The sequence below is a fragment of the Scyliorhinus canicula genome, chromosome 6 (assembly GCF_902713615.1).
Source record: "Scyliorhinus canicula chromosome 6, sScyCan1.1, whole genome shotgun sequence".
NCBI lineage: Eukaryota > Metazoa > Chordata > Chondrichthyes > Carcharhiniformes > Scyliorhinidae > Scyliorhinus > Scyliorhinus canicula.
In genome coordinates, this window is record NC_052151.1 from 8,296,614 (window position 1) to 8,318,970 (window position 22,357).

At 51.9% G+C, this 22,357-nt stretch overlaps 1 protein-coding gene across 1 annotated transcript in view; it reads left to right on the forward strand.

The window, feature by feature from the left end:
* LOC119966923 (dynein heavy chain 8, axonemal-like) overlaps positions 1 to 22,357 on the forward strand; it is a 1,786,259-nt gene that overhangs the window by 667,929 nt on the left and 1,095,973 nt on the right. The window contains exons 24-25 of the mRNA XM_038798881.1: positions 3,959 to 4,059; positions 19,663 to 19,759. Of these exons, the coding sequence (XP_038654809.1) occupies positions 3,959 to 4,059; positions 19,663 to 19,759 (198 nt within the window). The remainder of the gene's footprint in view (positions 1 to 3,958; positions 4,060 to 19,662; positions 19,760 to 22,357) is intronic.

Here is a 22,357-nt window from a genome sequence, read left to right on the forward strand (position 1 = left end):
GCGACGTCTGATGCGTCGCTTTCTACTTCGAAGGGGATGGCTTCGTCCACCACGTGCATGGCGGCCATGATGATGTCGGCCTTGATACGGCTGAAAGCCGACTGGGCCTCAGCCGTCAGGGGAAAAAACGTGGTCTTAATGAGTGGTCGGGCTTTGTCCGCATATCTGGGGACCCACTGGGCGTAATAGGAGAAAAGCCTCAAGCACCGTTTGAGTGCCTTGAGGCTACGGGGAAGGGGAAGTTCCTTAAGGGGACGCATGCAGTCGGGGTTTGGGCCTAGGACCCCATTGTCCACGACGTAGCTGAGGATGGCTAGCCGGGTTGTGTGAAACACGCATTTCTCTTTGTTGTACGTGAGGTTGAGGGCCCGGGCAGTCTGGAGGAACCTCCTCAGGTTTGCGTCGCGGTCCTGCTGATCATGGCCGCAGATGGTGACATTGTCCAAGTACGGGAAGGTAGCCCGCAAGCCGTACTGGGTATGATCCATTGCCCTCTGGAAAATGGAAAATATTACCTCCATATGATACATTGCCCTCTGGAAAACGGAGACTCCGTTTGTGACACCAAAACGGACCCTGAGGAAGTTAAACAGCCGACTGACTGCTTCGAAAGCCGTGTAGGGGCGGTCCTGTGGGCGAACAGGGAGTTGATGATAGGCCGATTTAAGGTCGACCGTGGAGAATACCCGATACTGGGCGGTTTGGGTCACCATTTCTGCTATGCGGGGAAGTGGATACGCATCGAGTTGCGTTAAGCGGTTTATGGTCTGGCTATAATCCACGACCATTCGCTGCTTTTCCCCGGAGCGGACTACCAATACTTGAGCCCTCCATGGGCTGTTGCTGGCCTCTATGACCCCCTCTTTTAGTAGCCGCTGAACCTCTGACTTGATGAAGGTCATGTCTTGGGTACTGTACCGGCGACTCCTGGTGGTGATGGGCTTACAGTCGCGACTGAGGTTCGCGAAGAGGGAGGGTGGCGCAACTTTGAGTGTTGCCAGGCTGCAGACCGTGAGTGGGGGCAGGGGCCTGCCGAACTTCAGTGTCAGGCTCCGATGGCTGCGCAGAAAGTCTAGACCGAGCAGCAGGGGGGGGCGCAGAGGCGAAGGAGGATGAAGAGTTTAAATCGGGTGTATTCAGAACCTTGAATTGCGAGGTCAGCCACACAATACCCCGTGATTTGTACCGAGTGGGACCCCGAAGCGAGGGCGATAGTTTGGGAGTTGGGGTGGGTGCGCAGGGAGCAGCGCCTTACCATGTCTGGATGGATAAAGCTCTCCGTGGTCCCGGAGTCGAATAGGCAGGGAGTGTCATGGCCGTTGACTTGAACCCGCATCATCGAGTTCCGCAGGTGCTTTGGCCGCGATTGATCGAGTGTGATCGCTCCTAGTTGCGGGCCGTCAGAGTCGAACTCACAAAATGGCCACCCGGAGTCACAAGATGGCCGCCGCCGCGGGTCGAACGTGTCGGGTTTCGAAGATGGCCACCGCAAAGATGGCCGCTCCCATGACTCGCACAAGGTCGATGACGCGTCGGAAGTGGGCGTGCCCGGCCGCAGTGCGGCCGCGTTGTGGGGTCTGCGAGACCGGGAGCTTGATTTCTGGGCCTGGTGAGGGTTTCGTTTGTGGCCTTTGGGCCCAGCCAGGCAGACTTTAGCGAAGTGCCCTTTCTTCCCGCAGTCGTTGCAGAACGCGGAGCAGGCAGGGCAACGCTGACGTGGGTGCTGGCCTTGCCCACAGAAATAGCATGGGGAACCCCCGGAGTGAGCGGATCGCCGCGCGGCACAGGCATGTAGCGTGGCCGAGTCTGGAGGGGATCGAGAGGGGTTCGCAAGGTCCGCGGAGTACGTACGGAAGTTACGGTGGGCCGTTTCGAGAGAAGAGGCGAGCGTTACCGTGCCCTGGAGATCCTTTGCCCCATCTTCTAGAAGCCGCTGCCGGATGTACGAGGACCTGATACCGGACACAAGGGCGTCGCGAATATGCAAGTTCCTGCGGTCTTCGGCCGTCACTGCTTTGTAGTTGCAGTTCCTCGTGAGCGCAGTGAGTCTTTCCACGAACCCGTCCAGCATTTCCCCGGACCGCTGGCTGCAGGTTGAGAGCAAATGACTGGCGTGTACCTCGTTAGTAGGTTTTATGAAGCGTTTCTTCAGTATTTCGACCGCCGCATCATAGGTCGTAGCGTTCTCGATCACGGCGGAGAGTCGGTGGCCCACCCGGCCATGTAGTAAACGCAGCTTGCGAGTGCTGTCGACATCAGTCGTTGAGGAGTCCAGATAGTCCTCGAAACACCGGAGCCAATATTTGAACATTTCCGGGGCTTCCGGCGACCTGGCGTCCAGGTTGAGTTTCTCCGGTTTTAGAGCGCTGTCCATCTTGTTGTGTCTGTGGATTAAATTGTGGCACCCTCAATTACGCGAGAGCGAGGTCGGTAATCAAAAGGCTTTAATCTACAGAGAACTGAACAGCATCCGAGAGAAGTGTGCTCACCACATGGAGCCTTATCCTATATACTGTTTCCTGGGGGCGTAGCCAGAGGCGGAGCCCCCCAGGGTTCAAAGCATCTTAAAGGGGCAAGGTATTAAAGGTCAGGTACCGTTTACAGCCGTTATTAATACCGTTCATCACACATGGTTTGCATGGTTGGAAGTGAAGAAGGTGCTTGAAGTAAAGAAGATACACCGCTATAAATAACAATGAAACAGAACGCTCAGCAATCTTGTTCATCGTTGCCGGGGGACTTCAACCAGGCCAACCTCAAAGTGTACTGCCAAAATTCAACCAACACATCTCCTGTCCAACCAGGGGCACCAACACTCTTGACCACTACACAATAATAAAGGGTGCCTACCAATCCATCCCCCGACCACACTTGGGAAAATTGGACCATATGATGATACTCCATCTCTCAGCATACAAGCAGAAACTTAAGCAGGAGAATCCGGTTAAGAAGGTAATGCAGTGCTGGTCCAAGGTAACAGAAGAGCAAAATGGCTGCTTGGAATCAGTGGACTGGTCCAGATTTAAGAACTCAGTGACCAACCTAAACAAGTATGACACCACTGTCACAGACTTCATCAGCAAATATGTATAAGACTGCATGTCAAAGAAGGTAGTACGTATGTTCCCGAACCGGAAACCGAGGTTCCCACCCGCTTCAAAAAGACGACGCTTCAGGACATCCTTTCCTGCAGAATTTGGCTCCAACTCCATCTCCACGTTTGCTGATGACATGACCGAAGATAGAGAACCTAGTGGAGTGGTGTAACAACAACAATGTTTCCCTGAATGTCAGCAAAACTAAAGGGCTGGTCATTGACTTCAGGAAGCAAAGTATCATACACACACACACACTCACACACACACACACCTGTCTGCATCAATGGTGCCGAGGTGGAGGTGGCTGACAGCTTCAAATTCCTAGATGTGCACATCACCAATAATCTGTCCTGGTCCATCCACATTGATGCTACAGCTATGAAAGCACAACAACGCCTATACTTTCTTAGTAAACTAAGGAAATTCGGCATGTCCACATTTACTCTTACCAACTTTTACAGAGATGCATCATAGAAAGTATCCTACCTGGCTGCATCTGGTCAGCACAGTAGCACAAGTGTCTTCACAGCGCCAGGGTCCAAGGTCCGATTCCCCGGTGTATGCTTCATCCAGTGCCTCTGTCTATGTATTTACATTGTGCATTTTTTAATGCCCTGTGTTTTGTTTTCATGTATGGAATGTTCTGTCTGAACTGTATGCAGAACAATACTTTTCACTGTACCTCTCTACACGTGACAATAAAACAAATCCAATCCAATCCTTCCTTTGATGCTACAACATCCTATTATTCTGTATCGGTAAATTATAATGCAGTAAATTATAATGTTGTAAATAGATAATTATGAGCTATTTTTTCACTTTTTCAAATCATTTTCCTCCACCTGTTTTATGCATTTTAGGATATTAAAGAACTTTATGCACATTTTAGCCACCAATTGCTGGATGCTTTAGTGAAATCTACACATCTGTCATTGGAAATTCTCAAAAGAAGAATCTTCAAGTAAGTGCTTGTTTTTACTGCAGTTCTATTTCTTACTCCATTTTTTGGATATTGTCTTAATTTTATAAAATAATTCTCCCAAGATAATGCTTCTCCTATCATGAGAAAATTCACGTACTGACAAGCGTGTTTGAATCTGATCAGGGAAATCTTATTGAATGTCTGCTGATTGACCCAGGACAATCTACATCTATTGACATCACAGAGCTGCCTTCTCACTGTCGTCATGCATTTTTTCCCTCTTTAGATCACAATCCAATTCCCTCATGTACATTGAATGAACCTGCCTCCATCACACTCTCAGGCAGTGCATTCCAATTGCTAACTGCTCGTTTGGGGAACTGGTCTGTCAATCCCATGAGGATTTAAAAAAAAAGTCAATCAAAGTCCTTTCAACCTTTGCCTCTAAAGAAGCTCGAATTTCTACGATTAAGACCATAATACCATAAGATGCAGGAGCAGAAGTAGGCTATTCAACCTATTGAGTCTCTTCTGCCATACAATAAGAACATAACAGATGTGATAATCCTCAACTCCACTTTCCTACCTTAATAATAATAGTAAGAAGTCTTACAACACCAGGTTAAAGTCCAACAGGTTTGATTCAAACATGAGCTTTCGGAGCGCGGCTCCTTCCTCATTCACCTGAGGAAGGAGCCGCGCTCCGAAAGCTCGTGTTTGAATCAAACCTGTTGGACTTTAACCTGGTGTTGTAAGACTTCTTACTGTGCTCACCCCAGTCCAACGCCGGCATCTCCACATCATTAATAATAATAGTGAGAAGTCTTACAACACCAGGTTAAAGTCCAAGAGGTTTGATTTGAATCACTAGCTTTTGGAGCACTGCTCCTTCCTCAGGTGAATGAAGAAGTAGATTCCATAAACATATATATAGACAAAGTCAAAGATGCAAGACAATACTTTGATTGTGAGCCATTGCAGGTAATTAAGTCTTTACAGATCCAGAGAGAGGGGTAATCACCGGTTAAAGAAGTGTGAATTGTCTCAAACCAGGACAGCTGGTAGGATTTCGCAAGCCCAGGCCAGTTGGTGGCTGGTGAATGTAATGCGACATGAATCCAAGGTCCCAGTTGAGGCCGTACTCATGTGTGCGGAACTTGGCGATCAGTTTCTGCTTGGCGATTCTGCGTTGTCGCGCGTCTTGAAGGCTGCGTTGGAGAACGCTTACCCGAAGATCAGAGGCCTGAATGCCCTTGACTGCTGAAGTGTTCCCGGACAGGAAGGGAACATTCCTGCCTGGCGATTGTTGCGCATCTTCATAGTACCACGCTTCAGGACATCCTTTCCTGCAGTGTATAAGGTAAACAACGTACCTGGAGGGTGGTGTTCTCACGTGTAATGGTGGTACACATGTCGATGATCCAGCACGACTTGCAGAGATTGCCATGGCAGAGTTGTGTGGTGATGTGGTCGCTGTTCTGAAGGCTCTGAGGCCACACGACAAAGTAGAATCGCTCAGCAGAATCTATGAGTGTGTCTGGTGCAGTGTTCTCTTTCTGGGGTTCTCTGGGAGGATCTCTCTTAGGGGAGGATTCTGACGGGGTTTCTGGTGGGGAGGGGGGCTCTAATGCCCTTTGGGTGCAACTCCCGTAAAGACTTACCCCCTTGACCCACCACAGGTCCACCGTGCCAGGGTCACGCTGGCAAATACGAGCCAGATGACTGGAGAATAATGCAGACTAGGAGAATCCAGTGCCCAGCTTGTTAAGTGGAAGCAAGTGGGTCATTCCCTGGGCTGGCCCTGACACTCTTGGCACCGTGCACCGGCAATGGCAGCATCGGCCAGGAAGATGGCTAGCATGACAGGTTGACTTCCAAATTCTATTTCTGTGTGGCAGAGGACAGGGACAGAGATGGTCAGCAAGGTGATGATTCCCCTGACCATCCAAAGCCCTCAATTTACATGGTCATCCTGAGTTTGACTGCTCAGCTATCCTCACCATTTCGTCTCACCCAGTTCACTCCCCGTGCACCCCCGCCTTACCCGGCCTCTTCTAGATCATGTACTGCACACTGCTGACCTGTCCCCGTCAGTGACTTGCACACAGCCCTTGATCTGGGAAGCCTCTATCCTCCATGGTAGTATAGTGAAGACATTCACATTGTGTAAGCATGCAGTTCTATACAAAGGGACTGGTGTGTGGGAACGTCCTACACCCAGGTTCGATTCCCGGCTTGGGTCACTGTCTGTGTGGAGTCTGCATGTTCACCGGTGTCTGCGTGGGTTTCCTCCGCCGCTCCGCTTACCTCCCACAAAATCCCGATAAACGTGCTTGTTAGGTGAACTGGACCTTCTGAATTCTCCCTCAGTGTACCCAAACAGGCGCCGGAGTTTGGCGACCCAAGGATTTTCACAGTAACTTCATTGTTAATGTAAGCCTACTTGTGACACTAATAAAGATTTAAAAAAAAAATGATTTATCTGTTCCTTCCTCAGGTGAATGAAGAGGTATGTTCCAGAAACATATATTTATATATATATATATATATATATATATATATATATATATATACACAAATTCAAAGATGCCAGACAATGCTTAGAATGCGAGCATTTGCAGATAATCAAGTCTTTACTGATCCAGAGATGGGGGTAACCCCAGGTTAAAGAGGTGTGAATTGTCTCAAGCCAAGACAGTTGGTAGGATTTTGCAAGCCCAGGCCAGATGGTGGGGGGTGAATGTAATGCGACATGAATCCCAGGTCCCGGTTGAGGCCGCACTCATGTGTGCGGAACTTGGCTATAAGTTTCTGCTCGGCAATTCTGCATTGTCGCACATGTCCTGAAGATCGCCTTGTAGAACGCTTACCTGAAGATCAGAGGCTGAATGCGCTTGACTGCTGAAGTGTTCCCCGACTGGAAGGGAACATTCCTGCCTGGTGATTGTCGCGCGATGCCCGTTCATTCGTTGTCGCAGCGTCTGCATTGTCTCGCTAATGTACGACGCTTCGGGACATCCTTTCCTGCAGCGTATGAGGTAGACAACGTTGGCCGAGTCGCACAAGCATGTACCGCGTACCTGGTGGGTGGTGTTCTCACGTGTAATGGTGGTATCCATGTCGATGATCTGGCACGTCTTTCAGAGATTGCCATGGCAGGGTTGCGTGGTTTCATTGTCACTGTTCTGAAGGCTGGGTAGTTTGCTGCAAACAATGGTTTGTTTGAGATTGCGCGGTTGTTTGAAGGCAAGTAGTGGGGGTGTGGGGATGACCTTGGCAAGATGTTCATCTACATCAATGATGTGTTGAAGGCTGTGAAGAAGATGTCACAGGGCGTGATTCGCCCGATGCAGCCAAAATGGCGATTCTCCGACACCCCCACTATTCTCCGGCCCGGATGGGCCGAAGTCCCGACGGCGTGACGCCAGGTCAAGCCGTCGCCGTCCACACCTGCTTTTTAAAGTCATCAGCCAGACATGCTGGCTAACGAGGAGTGAGGAGGTGAGTGGACCGTCCCGGAGTCTCCGCAAACTGGGGAAGGCATCCCCGAGAACGCAGCGGCCAGTGGGGGGGGGGGGGGGGGGGGGGGAAGAAGAGGGAGAAGTGGGGGGGGGGGAGAGAGAGAGAAGTGGGGGGGAGAGAGCGAGTAGTAGGAGGGGGGAGAGAGGGAGAAGTGGTGGGGTGAGGGAGAAGTGGGAGGGGGGGAGAGAGAGGGAGAAGTGGGAGGGGGGAAAGAGGGAGAAGTGGGAGGGGGGAGAGAGGGAGAAGTGGGAGGGGGGAAAGAGGGAGAAGTGGGAGGGGGAGAGAGGGAGAAGTGGGAGGGGGGGGAGAGAGGGAGAAATGGGAGGGGAGGGGAAGAGGGAGAAGTGGGAGGGGGGAGAGAGGGAGAAGTGGGAGGGGGGGAGAGAGGGAGAAGTGGGAGGGGAGGGGAAAGAGGGAGAAGTGGGAGGGGGGAGAGAGGGAGAAGTGGGAGGGGGAGAGCGGGAGAAGTGGGAGGGGGGGGATGAGAGCGAGTAGTGGGAGGGGGGAGAGAGGGAGAAATGGGGGGGAGAGAACGAGTAGTGGGAGGGGGGTAGAGAGGGAGAAGTGGGAGGGGAGGGGAAAGAGGGAGAAGTGGGAGGGGGAAAGAGGGAGAAGTGGGAGGGGGGAGAGAGGGAGAAGTGAGTGGAGGGGGAGAGAGGGAGAAGTGGGAGGGGGGGGAGAGAGGGAGAAGTGGGAGGGGGGGAGGAGAGCGAGTAGTGGGAGGGGGGAGAGAGGGAGAAATTGGGGGGGGAGAGAACGAGTAGTGGGAGGGGGGTAGAGAGGGAGAAGTGGGAGGGGGAGAGAGGGAGAAGTGGGAGGGGGATAGAGCGAGTAGTGGGGGGGAGAGAGGGAGAAGGGGGGAGAGAGGGACAAGTGCGGGGGGGGGAGAGAGCGAGTTGAGGGTATGAATGGAGTGGGTCGTCCACCCCGGATGCAACATGTCAGCCGCCCTGCCATGGCAGGACGGTCACGAGGACACTGCCGCTGGTTGCCCTGTGTCTTATGGCCACAGCCCACTGACGCACCGGTGAGGAGGACGTGTTGTTAACTGCCCGTTGGACGCAGAAAGTGACCGGGGTTAGACTGGCCGCGTGTCAGCAGCGTGACCAGGCCACTGGGACACACAGGTATCCCATGGCAGGCGGCTGCCGAGGTGTCGAATAACCTCCGTCTAACATGTCGTTTCTCTGCCTCCCACCACCCTTCTGTAGGTGACGATAATGTATTCTAACCGAACAGCTATGTTCAGCGCAGTGGTTGGGGCCGCTGCACTGCAGTTGGACATCCAGCAGCGTCCACAGCCACATCCCACAGTGGATGCAGGGGCAGCTGCAGGAGCAGAGAGAATGGCCGCGGAGTGGCCCGTCGTCGAGCAGCATGGGGAGGGGAGGAGGAGGAGGAGGAGACATTGATGGTGGAGCCAGGGCACCAGAGACGACAATCGAGGCCTCGGGTGTACCGTGCCCTGGTCTCTTTCGAGACAATGCCAGACATCACCTGCAGGAGGAGACTCCGGTTGAGCAGAGAGACGGTCACACATATCTGTCACCTCGTGGCGCACCTCGCCCCACGTGGAACGGGAAGACACGCGATCCCGCTTGCCGTCAAGGTGACGGTGGCACTTAACTTTTATGCAACCGGCTCCTTCCAGTCTCCGAGCGGGGACCTATCCGGGATCTCGCAGGCATCAATGCACAGGTGCATCCGGGATGTGACCAATGCCCTATTTGCCATCGCCGACCGCTACATCACCTTTCCCGAGGACAGAGCAAATCAAGAAGCACGAGCTTGTGGATTTGCCAACGTGGCCGGGGTACCGATGGTCCAGGGGGTCATTGATTGTGTTCATGGCCCCATGCGCCCGCCTGCAGGCAACAGGGAAGTGTTCACAAACAGGAGGGGGACATACTCCATGAACATCCAGGTGGTATGCAACCCCCACATGAAGATCATGCACGTGTGCGCAAGGTTCCCTGGAAGTGTGCATGATGCGTACATTCTTGCGCAGTCATTCATCCCTGCTACGTTTGAGGGACGGCCCCCCCGGCTGAGGGGCTGGTTGCTGGGCGACAGGGGTCATCCACTGAGGTCTTGGCTAATGACGCCCATACGGAGGCCTCAGACCAACGCGGAGACCCTTTACAATGAGGCCCATGCAGCAACTAGGGGTGTGGTGGAGCGCTGCTTTGGTCTGCTGAAAATGAGATTCAGGTGCCTGGACCACTCCGGAGGGGCCCTGCAGTACCAACCTGACAGGGTCGCTTGCATTGTCTTGGTCTGCTGTGCGCTGCACAACATCGCGTTGCAGAGGGGAGATGGTGGAGGAGTCGGAGGGAGAAGCCACTGGCAGTGGGGCCAACACGGAGACGGAGGAGGAGGAGGAGGAGGTGGAGGAGGTTGGTGGAGGATGAGGAGGAGGAGGTGGAGGAGGTTGGTGGAGTGTCGGGCATAGCACACAGACACAACCCGGGTGCTGGTAATGTCCAGGAGGCTGCACGACGGCACCGGCGAGGACAGCGGGCACGCGACGCCTCGGTGGCAGCAAGATTCACGCGCTGCGTGCGACGGCACCGCTGAACACTGCCACTACCACCTGCATCGCCAGTCGCGCAGACGCTCAGCACACAACTCCCCCCCCGCACCCCCGCTCTGCGTACACTGCTCCACTTCGAAATCACCCTTACCGCCGCGGCAAAACGGTATGGCACGACTTTGATGGCTGTGTCTGTGGGTGTGATCAGTGCCATGTTGAATGATGACAGCCCGCTCTGCGATGAGCTGTGAGCTCAGAATCGTTAGACAAAGTCTGACTCATGGCAATAGCTGAACCATCCATCTCGGTGGTCGCTGAGTTCATCAGGGACACTCCATCACGTGCCCGCGTGGGGTAGCTGTGGGAGGGTGTGGGGGGGAAGGAACTGCACACCTGGCACCGAGGTTTCGCCGCTCGTCAACCCCAGCGACACTTGGTCACCATCACGATCCCCGTGGCAACGGAAAATTCACACAGTCTTACAAGTTAGGTGCAACAGTGAGGTTAATGGTGAATATTATGTACAGATGCCCTAGCCCCTACAACTAATCTGTGCCCTTCACCCATGCCACCTTACTATGTGTCCCTCTTTGTTGCCTTACGGGCCCTACCACTACGTCTAAGTGAATCCCCAGATGGTACAGCAGGAGTGGAGGCGGACTGCTGAGAATCACGCCCTGCGACATGTCTCCCCGTCGGCACTCGTTTCCTGGGGCGACCCGGCCTTGATCGGCCAGGCTGCTCATCGGGTGTTTCGGATGACGTGGTGCCACCCTGCTCTGCCCGCTGCCCACCCGATGCACCAGGGATGGGACGGGGGAGTCCGAGCGTTCAGGACGTCCCGTGATGGAGTTAATAGGATGGGCCCCAGAACCTCCTCCTCCCTCGGGGAGCCCGGTGGCCCCTGGCCCTCACTGTGGGACGGAGGTGCGAGCGGGGAGGTGCCCCATCGCCCCACCGACACCTGGCGCTGCCAGTCCTGGAGGCCTGCAACCATATCGACCAGGGTCCGAAGGTTCGCTGAGACGGAGTCCAGGGAGTGAGACATTCCCGCCAGGGACTGTGCGACCTCAACCTGAGTGCGCGACACCATCCAGCACGTGCGTCATGCGGTCGATGTTCTCCGCGACTGACTGTTGGGACTGTGCCATGGCGTGCTGGGACTGGGCCATGACCTGCTGAGACTCGGCTAGGGCCCGTAGCGCGCTGGCAATGTCATGTTGGCTCTGGCGCATTGCTGCCTGTGAGAGGGCAACCCTCTCCAGAGCCATGGATGACGCGTGCACATTAAGCCCAATGCCTTGCAGAACCTGACCCATGGCCGAAACCGTTTCACCCATTGCCTCGACCGCGGTCGCCACACGTGCGGTGTCGGCCTGGGTGGCTGCCATGAGCGGCACCAGTCCCTGCTCCTGGACGCAGTTTGACTCCTCTAACTGCGTCTGCAGCTGCTGGAAGACAGCCCTCATCACGTCATTGTGTCCCTGGGTTTGAAAATGCAACGGCTGTCCGGGTGCGTCGAGTAAACCCAGGAACCCGGGAAACGTCTGGGAGCCAGCTGAATGCTGGGCCTGGGCTGCCCTCCGACCGTCCAGCCCCTCGGCTGCTCCGACCTCCACCTGCTGTACCGGCTCAGCTGTGTGGTGCGCACCAGACCGTGACCCAGGAGCCTCATCACTTAATTGCCCAACAGAGGTGAGTGTCTCTGGGATGGTGGATGGTGTGTGAGACAGCAGTGCCGCAAGGTCTAGGTCCTCGTCAGTCATAAAATCAGCAGTGTCCTCGTCCCAGTCATATCCGGCCGCAGGGCGCACGCGGCCCATGTCTGGTTCTCCCTCATGTGAGTCTGTTGACTGTGTCGCCGTCCTGTGTGCGTCCTGCTCTTGAGTCCCCGATTTGGAGGATGGCACTCCTGGCTGACCTCCTGCCACCCTCTGGCGTGCGGCCCTGGGTGAGGAGGTGGTGGCGGATGTTCGGCTGTGTGTGGCAGCAGACGGCCCTGGACGTTCGTCAGAATGCCCTAGGGAACAGAATAATACGGGGTTAGTTAGACATGCTCGGCTGGGCGTTGGATGGTCCAGTGGGCAGAGTGTGAGGGGAGAGAGGATGGGGGGTTCAGTGGGCAGAGTGTGAGAGGACAGAGGATGGGGGGGTCCAGTGGGCAGAGTGTGAGGGGAGAGAGGATGGGGGGGTCCAGTGGACAGAGTGTGAGGGGAGAGAGGATGGGGGGTCCAGTGGGAAGAGTGTGTGGGGAGATAGGATCGGGGGTCCAGTGGGCAGGGTATGAGGGGAGAGAGGATGAGGGGTCCAGTGGGAAGAGTGTGAGGGGAGAGAGGATGGGGTGTCCAGTGGGCAGAGTATGAGGGGAGAGAGGATGGGGGGTCCAGTTTGCAGACTGTGAGGGGAGAGAGGATGGGGGGGGTTCAGTGGGCGGTGTGTGAGGGGACAGAGGATGGTGGGTCCAATGGGCAGAGTGTGAGGGGAGAGAGGATGGTGGGTCCAGTGGGCAGAGTGTGAGGGGAGAGAGGATGGGGGGGGTTCAGTGGGCAGAATGTGATGGAACAGAAGATGGTGGGTCCAGTGGGCAGAGTGTGAGGGGAGAGAGGATGGTGGGTCCAGTGGGCAGAGTTGGAGGGGAGAGAGGATGGGGGGTCCAGTGAGCAGAGTGTGAGGGGACAGAGGATGGGGGGGTTCAGTGGGCAGAGTGTGATGGGACAGAGGATGGGGGGGTCCAGTGGGCAGAGTGTGAGGGGAGAGAGGATGGGGGGGTCCAGTGGGCAGAGTGTGAGGGGAGAGAGGATGGGGGGTCCAGTGGGAAGAGTGTGAGGGGAGATAGGATCGGGGGTCCAGTGGGCAGGGTGTGAGGGGAGAGAGGATGAGGGGTCTAGTGGGAAGAGTGTGAGGGGGCAGAGGATGGGGGGTCCAGTGGGCAGAGTGTGAGGGGAGATAGGATCGGGGGTCCAGTGGGCAGAGTGTAAGGGGAGAGAGGATGAGGGGTCCAGTGGGCAGAGTGTGAGGGGACAGAGCATGGGCGGTCCAGTGGGCAGAATGTGAGGGGAGAAAGGATGGGGGGCCCAGTGGGCAGAATATGAGGGGAGAGAGGATGGGCGGTCCAGTGGGCAGAATGTGAGGGGAGAAAGGATGCGGGGTCCAGTGGGCAGAGTATGAGGGGAGAGAGGATGGGCGGTCCAGTGGGCAGAATGTGAGGGGAGAAAGGATGGGGTGTCCAGTGGGCAGAGTATGAGGGGAGAGAGGATGGGGGGTCCAGTTTGCAGACTGTGAGGGGAGAGAGGATAGGGGGGTTCAGTGGGCGGTGTGTGAGGGGACAGAGGATGGTGGGTCCAGTGGACAGAGTGTGAGGGGAGAGAGGATGGTGGGTCCAGTGGGCAGAGTGTGAGGGGAGAGAGGATGAGGTGTCCAGTGGGCAGAGTATGAGGGGAGAGAGGATGGGGGGTCCAGTTTGCAGACTGTGAGGGGAGAGAGGATGGGGGGGTTCAGTGGGCGGTGTGTGAGGGGACAGAGGATGGTGGGTCCAGTGGGCAGAGTGTGAGGGGAGAGAGGATGGTGGGTCCAGTGGGCAGAGTGTGAGGGGAGAGAGGATGGGGGGTCCAGTGAGCAGAGTGTGAGGGGACAGAGGATGGGCTGGGGGGGGAGGGGGGGGGGGGGGTGGGGGATGTTGTCATGCAGGGTTGTCTCACTTGGTTCTGCACCTCCGACCTCCCGGGTGGCAGAACCCCCAGCAAGGTCTAGTGCCCTCTGTTCGAACACTGTCAGGGGGTGCAGAATGGGTGAACCCCCTCCGGCCCTGTTGCGCACCTGGTTGTTGTGAGCAGTCTTGTCCTGTTGGGAGGGGCACAGATAGATCATGACAATTCGGCAGATATAATCAGGGCGTTCAGATATTGGCACAGGTTGGGGTGAAAGTTGCAGCTAATCCATGGCATCTGTCCAGGGGGTCGCACGCTCATGTGGGTCTGTGACAACTTTGTTAACCACCCTCCACTCACTCTTGCCCCCCCCTCACCCTTGTGCCCGGGGGGAGGTGGGTGATGAGGGACATGGTGGGGGGGGGGGGGGGGGGATTGTTGTGACCCGGGGGCACCCTCTTGGCACTTACCCTGGCAGCCCTGGTGAGGTCGTGGAGCTTCTTCCAGCACTGTTCCCCAGACCAAGGGGTCTGCCCCACAGCACTCACTGCCGTGCCCACCTCATGCCAGGCCCGTCGCACAACAGTGGCAGGGTGGCGGTGCCCTCTTCTAGGGCAGATGATGCCCTTCCGTTGCTCCACCTCATCGAGGAGGGTCTCGAGGTCAGTCTCACCGAACCTCGGGGCGGCCCTCCGTGGCGAGTTATTTTCACCCCCTCACTAGTTGTCGTCGCACGCGCCCTTTTACGACACGGAGCGGCATCATTCGGGCGTCATTCTGGTGTCACTTGGGCGTCGCGGGCTTTAGTCGTCATCCCCCACGTGTTTCCCGCGGCCCCGCTCCTAGCCCATTGCCGGGGCCAGAATTGATCGGGAACGGGGCCGTTTCGCACCGTCATGAACCTCAGCCGAGTTCATGACGGCCTTCCCGATGTCGCGCGGCATCGGAGAATCACGCCCATAGTTTCTCCGCTCCAGGGAAGTATTGGACGACGAAGGGTACTCTGTTGGTTGTGTCCCGTGTTTGTCTTCTGAGGAGGTCAGTGCGGTTTTTTGCTGTGGCGCGTTGGAACTGTCGATCGACAAGTTGAGTTTAAACTAGTTCAGCAGGGGATTGAGGACCTGAATTGTAGCTCCAGTACACAAGAAGCTGAGAGTAGTGAGGTCATGAGTAAGGTTTCAAAGTTGCAGGAGTGTACCGGCAGGAAGGAAGGTGGTTTAGAGCGCATCTTCAATGCCAGGAGCATCCGGAATAAGGTGGGTGAGCTTGCGTCATGGGTTGGTACCTGGGACTTCGATGTTGTGGCCATTTCGGAGACATGGATAGAGCAGGGCGAGGAATGGTTGTTGCAGGTGCCGAGGTTTAGATATTTCAGTAAGCTCAGGGAAGGTGGTAAGAGAGGGGGAGGGGTGGCATTGTTAGTCAAGGACAGTATTACGGTGGCTGAGAGGACATTTGATGAGGACTCGAATACTGAGGTAGTATGGGCTGAGTTAAGAAACAGGAAAGGAGAGGTCACCCTGTTAGGGGTTTTCTATAGGCCTCCAAAAAGTTCCAGAGATGTAGAGGAAAGGTTTGCAAAGATGCTTCTGGATAGGAGCGAAAGTAACAGGGTAGTTGTTATGGGGGACTTTAACTTGCCAAATATTGACTGGAAACACTATAGTTCGAGTACTTTAGATGGGTCCGTTTTTGTCCAATGAGTGGAGGAGGGTTTCCTGATGCAGTAGGCCAACGAGAGGCAAGTCTGTATTGGATTTGGTACTGGGTAATGAATCAGGACAGGTGTAAAATTTGGAGGTAGGTGAGCACTTTGGTGATAGTGACCACAATTCGATTACGTTTACTTTAGTGATGGAAAGGGATAGGTATATACTGCAAGGCAAGAGTCATATCTGGGGGAAAGGCAATTATGATGCGATGAGGCAAGACTTAGGATGCATCGGCTAGAGAGGAAAACTGCAGGGGATGGTCACAATGGAAATGTGGAGCATGTTCAAGGAACAGCTACTGCGTGTCCTTGATAAGTATGTACCTGTTAGGCAGGGAGGAAGTGGTCGAGCGAGGGAACCATGGTTTACTAAAGCAGTTGAAACACTTGTCAAGAGGAAGAAGGAGGCTTCTGTAAAGATGAGACGTGATGGTTCAGTTAGGGCACTTGAGAGTTACAAGTTAGCTCGGAAGGCTCTAAAGAGAGAGCTAAGAAGAGCCAGGCGAGGACATGAGAAGTCTTTGGCAGGTAGGATCAAGGATAACCCTAAAGCTTTCTATAGATATGTCAGGAATAAAAGAATGACTAAGGTAAGAGTAGGGCCAGTCAAGGACAGTAGTGGAAACTTGTGCGTGGAGTCCGAGGAGATAGGAGAGGTGCTAAATGAGTATTTTTCATCTGTATTCACAAAGTTGTCGAGGAGTATACTGAGATACAGGCTACTAGACTAGAAGGGCTTGAGGTTCATAAGGAGGAGGTGTTCGTGATTCTGGAAAGTGTGAAAATAGATAAGTCCCCTGGGCCGGATGGGATTTATCCTAGGATTCTCTGGGAAGCTAGGGAGGAGATTGCTGAGCCTTTGGCTTTGATCTTTAAGTCATCTCTGTCTACAGGAATAGTGCCAGAAGACTGGAGGATAGCAAATGTTGTCCCCTTGTTCAAGAAGGGGAGTAGAGATAACCCCAGTAACTATAAACCAGTGAACCTTACTTCTGTTGTGGGAAAAGTCTTGGAAAGGTTTATAAGAGATAGGATGTATAATCATCTGGAAAGGAATAATTTGATTAGAGATAGTCAACATGGTTTTGTGAAGGGTAGGTCGTGCCTCACAAACCTCATTGAGTTCTTCGAGAAGGTGACCAAACAGGTGGATGAGGGTAAAGCAGTTGATGTGGTGTATATGGATTTCAGTAAAGCATTTGATAAGGTTCCCCACGTAGGCTATTGCAGAAAATAGGGAGATATGGGATTTAGGGTGATTTAGCAGTTTGGATCAGAAATTGGCTAGCTGATAGAAGACAAAGGGTGGTGGTTAGTGGGAAATGTTCTGACTGGTGTCCAGTTATAGTGGTGTACCACAAGGATCTGTTTTGGGGCCGCTGCTGTTTGTCATTTTTATAAATGACCTGGAGGAGGGCGTAGAAGGATGAGTAAATTTGCAGATGACACTAAAGTCGATGGATTTGTGGACAGTGCAGAAGGATGTTACAAGTTACAGAGGACATTGATAAGCTGCAGAGCTGGGCTGACAGGTGGCAAATGGAGTTTAATGCAGAAAAGTGTGAGGTGATTCATTTTGGAAGGAATAACAGGAAGACAGAGTACTGTGCTAATGGTAAGATTCTTGCTAGTGTGGATGAGCAGAGAGATCTCGGTGTCCATGTCCATAGATCCCTGAACGTTGCCACCCAGGTTGAGGGGGTTGTTAGGAAGGCATACGGTGTGTTAGCTTTTATTGGTAGAGGAATTGAGTTTCGGAGCCCTGAGGTCATGTTGCAGTTGTACAAAACGCTGGTGCGGCTGCAGTTGGAGTATTGCGTGCAGTTCTGGTCGCCACATTATAGGAAGGATGTCGAAGCATTGGAAAGGGTACAGGATGTTGCCTGGTATGGAGGGAAGATCTTATGAGGAAAGGCTGAAGGACTTGAGGCTGTTTTCGTTAGAGAGAAGAAGGTTAAGACGTGACTTAATTGAGGCATACAAGATGATCAGAGGATTAGATAGGGTGGACATTGAGAGCCTTATTCCTCGGATGGTGATGTCCAGTACAAGGGGACATAGCTTTAAATTGAGGGGAGATAGATATAGGACAGATGTCAGAGGTAGATTCTTTACTCAGAGAGTAGTAAGGGCGTGGAATGCCCTGGCTGTAACAGTAATGGACTCACCAACACTAAACGCATTCAAATGGTCATTGGGTAGGCATATTGGATAGGGGCTGGTTTAGCTCACTGAGCTAAATCACTGGCTTTTAAAGCAGACCAAGCAAGCCAGCAGCACGGTTCGATTCCCGTACCAACCTCCCCGGACAGGCGCCGGAATGTGGCGACTAGGGGCTTTCACAGCAACTTCCTTGAAGCCTGCTCGTGACAATAAGCGATTTTCCATTTCATTCATTTAATTTCATATGGATGATAAGGGAATAGCGTAGAGGGACTTTAGAGGGGTTTCACAGGATGGCGCAACATCAAAGGGCCGAAGGGCCTGTACTGCGCTGTAATGTAATGTTCCATATTCTATATCCCGTTCGTATGAGGGCATCTTTCAGCGTCTGTAGATGTCTGTTACGCTCCTCGTCTGAGCAGATCCTGTGCATACGGAGAGCTTGTCCATAGGGGATGGCTTCTTTAGTGTGTTTAGGGTGGAAGCTGGAGAAGTGGAGCATTGTGAGGTTATCTGTGGGCTTGCGGTAAAGCGAAGTGCTGAGGTGACCGTCCTTGATGGAGATGAGTGATTCCAAGAATGTAACTGGAGAGTAGTCCATGGTGAGTCTGATGGTGGGATGGAACTTACTGATGTCATTGTGTAGTCGTTTCAGTGATTCTTCGCCATGGGTCCAAAGGAAGAAAATGTCATCGATGTATCTGGTGTATAATGTCGGTTGAAGGTCCTGTGCGGTGAGGAAGTCTTGTTCAAACTTGTGCAGGAAGATGGTGGCATATTGAGATGCGAATTTGGTCCCCATGGCTGTTCCGTGCACCTGGATAAAGAACTTGTTGTCGATGGTGAAGACGTGATGCAGAATGAAGTGGATGAGTTGCAGAATTGCGTCTTGAGATTGGCAGTTGTCGGTGTTGAGTACTGAGGCTGTTTCAGCAATGCCGTCGTCATGGGGGATGCTGGTGTAGAGTGCCGAGACGTCCATTGTAATGAGGAATGTTCCTGGTTCAACTGGTCCATGGGTGCTGAGTTTCTGTAGGAAGTCCGTCGTGTCACGACAGAAGCTGGGCGATCTCATACCTCAGCCTCAAAACAAACCATTGTTTGCAGCAAACTACCCAGCCTTCAGAACAGTGACCACGACACCACGCAACCCTGTCATGGCAATTTCTCCAAGACGTGCATGATCATTGATATGGATACCACCATTACACGTGAGAGCACCACCCACCAGGTACGCGGTATATACTCATGCGACTCTGCCAACATTGTCTACCTAATACGCTGCAGGAAAGGATGTCCTGAAGCATGGTAGATTGGCGAGACGCTGAGACAATGAATGAACAGGCATCGCACGACAATCACCAGGCAGGAATGTTCCCTTCCAGTCGGGGAACACTTCAGGAGTCAAGGGGCACTCAGCCTCTGATCTCCGGGTAAGCGTTCTCCAAGGCGATCTTCAGGACATGTGACAACGCAGAATTGCCAAGCAAAAACTTATAGCTAAGTTCCGCATGCATGAGTGCGGCCTCAACCGGGACCTGTGATTCACGTCACATTACATTCATCCCCCACCATCTGGCCTGGGTGTGCGAATTCCTACCAACTGTCCTGGCTTGAGACAATTCACACCTCTTTAACTTGGGGTTACCTCTATCTCTGGATCTGTAAAGACTTGATTGCCTGCAAATGCTCGCATTCTAAGCATTGTCTGGCATCTTTGAATTTGTGTCTATATATGTTTCTGGAACATACCTCTTCATTCACCTGAGGAAGGAGCAGTGCTCCGAATGCTAGTGTTTGAAACAAATCTGTTGGACTTTAATCTGGTGTTGTAAGACTTCTTACTGTGCTCACCCCTGTCCAATGCTGGTATCTCCACATCTAAGTTATTAAGTTAGAGATAGGAGAAACCTTAGAGTGATTCCATTCAATGTAATGGTAGTCAAATCTTTACATTTACAGGAGAGCCTTGGGGAAACAATTTCCGAGAAAAGTTATAAGTATATCATGTCATTGTCGTACTTTTTAAATATTTATTTTATGCCTACACATATTATTTGATTCAGCACATCAGGCAGAAGAGGACTGTATGGTTACTCAAACAACGTTGAAGAATTTGCTCCTTTTTTGAAGGCTGAAGTGCACTTGGCAATTCCAAATGTGGTATGTTACTGCAATGTATTTGGATATGTAGAATATTTGAAAGGATGATAACATTTGTTCTAAATGTGTTGCTGTCAGTTACCAATCCATCCATGACTGCTAGTTGTGGGCAAGAACTATTTGGGTCCCTGGCCACAAAAAACGGCAGATGGAGCAGGCAGATTTTTTGAACCAGATTAGCACAATAACAGATAGCCTGGAGAGCATTTAGCCAGGAACATTTTTAGTTTAGGAAGATGGAAAAATCATGATTGCAGCAGCAGAAGTCCAGTTTACATTTTTAGGGATCAGAACAGAAGGTCTAATTTAAAACTTATCCATTGAGTTTTTCTTCGATACCATCATGAATAAACAGGTTGCAGAGTACATAGAGAGATTCTATAGACTCTGGAACTGTACCAGCAGATTGGAAGGTAGTTCACGTCACTCCAATATTCAAAAAGGGAGGTAGAGAGAAATCAGGGAATTATAGACCAGTAAGCCTAACTTCGGTAGTGGGGAACATGCTTGAATATATGAAATGGATATTGCTTATTGTCACGAGTAAGCTTCAATGAAGTTACTGTGAAAAGCCCCTAGTCGTCACATGTCCGGGGAGGCTGGTACGGGAATCGAACCATGCTGTTAGCCTGCTTGGTCTGCTTTAAAAGCCAGCGATTTAGCCCAGTGAGCTAAACCAGCCCCATTATCAAGGACTTTATTGCAGAATATTTAGAAAGCAGTGACAGGATCAGTCGGAGTCAGCATGGATTTATGAAGGGAAAATCATGCTTGACAAATCTATTGGAATTATTTGAAGACGTAACCAGTGCAGTTGACAAGGGGAACCAGTCGATGTGGTATATTTGGACTTTCAGAAGGCATTTGACAAAGTCCCGCATAAGAGATTATTGTGCAAAATTAAAGCGCATAGGATTGGGGAAATGTATTGAGGTGGATGGAAAACTGGTTGGCAGAGAGGAACAAAGAGTAGGGAAAATGGGTCCTTTTCAAATTGGCAGGCAGTACCTAGTGAGGTACCAAAGGGATCGGTGCTGGGACCCAGGCTATTCACAAAATACATTAATGATTTGGATGAGGGAACAAAATGTAACATCTCAAAGTTTGCAGACGATACCAAGTCAGGTGGAAGGGTGAATTGTGACAAGGATGCAGGGATCCTACAGCATGAACTGAACAGGTTGGCCGAGTGGGAAAATCAATAGCAGATGCAGTATAATTTGAATAAGTGTGAGGTCATTCACTTTGGAAGCAAAAACCACGATGGCAGATTACTACTTGAATGGTTGTAAATTGGGAGAGGGGAGTGTGCAGCAGGACCTGGGTGCCCTTGTGCACCATTCGCTGAAGGTAAGGATGCAGGTGCAGTGGGCGGTAAAGAATGGTATGTTGGCCTTTATTGCGAGAGGTTTAGAGTACAGAAGCAGGGATGTGTTGCTGCAATTGTACAGTGCCTTGGTGAGGCCACACCTGGAGTATTGTGTGCAGTTTTGGTCTCCTTCTCTGAGGAAAGATATTCTTGCTCTGGAGGGAGTGCAGCGAAGGTTTACCAGACTGATTCCAGGGATGGCAGGGCTGTCATATGAGGAGTGATTGACTAGGTTGGGATTGTTCTCGTTGGAGTTCAGAAGAATGAGGGGGATTCTCATAGAAACTTATAAAATTCTAACAGGACTAGACAGAGTAGATGCAGGGAAGATGTTGCCAATGATGGGTGTGTCCAGAACCAGAGGTCACAGTCTGAGTTCAGGGGAAACCATTTCGGACAGATATAAGGAGACATTTCTTCACACAAAGAGTGATGAGCCTTTGGAATTTATTGCCACAGGAAGCAGTTGATGCTAAAACTTTAAATATATTCAAGAGGTGGCTGGATATAGCACTTGGGGAGAATGGGTTCAAAGTATTTTTTAAAGGAAAACAATGTTTATTCTATGAACTCAAGTTAACCTTTTTAAAACATACAGTGACCATCTTAGCAACCATAAATTCAAATACAACCCCCAAAGAATACAACACTAAGTAATGCGTACACTGTCCTTTTAACATCCAGAAGACTTACAAAAAACATCACCTTTAACACAAGCACCTTAGGTGGAAGTCACTGCTCAGAACATTTATAATTCTGAATTCACCAAATGATCAAGAGACAGTCTTTCATGGCAGAGAGACCAACAGTACACCTGCTCTGTCTGGCGTCAGCTCCAACACTGAAAATGAAACTAAAAGACACCCTGATGCCTGCTCAAAATGAAAGTAAAAAGCTGACGGATAGCCCAGCTCCACCCACTCTCTGACATCACTGCAGTAGTAAACACAACCATTTCTTAAAGGTACTCGCAATACAGATATTTATATACACACCCATCAAAAACACCTATTTCTTAAAGGTACTCTCACATGACACCTTCCCCAAGAAAAAAAAACCATCAACTTTAAGATGGTTTCATTTTTCACCTTTTCACCATCCTTTAAAAAATGCACACAGTAAATATACTTTTTTGTTTCAAAAAACAACACATGCAAACAGATAAAATAATATAGTCAATTTTTTTTTCTTCTTCCTCCAACTGGAATCCTGCTTGTTTGACAGTCTCT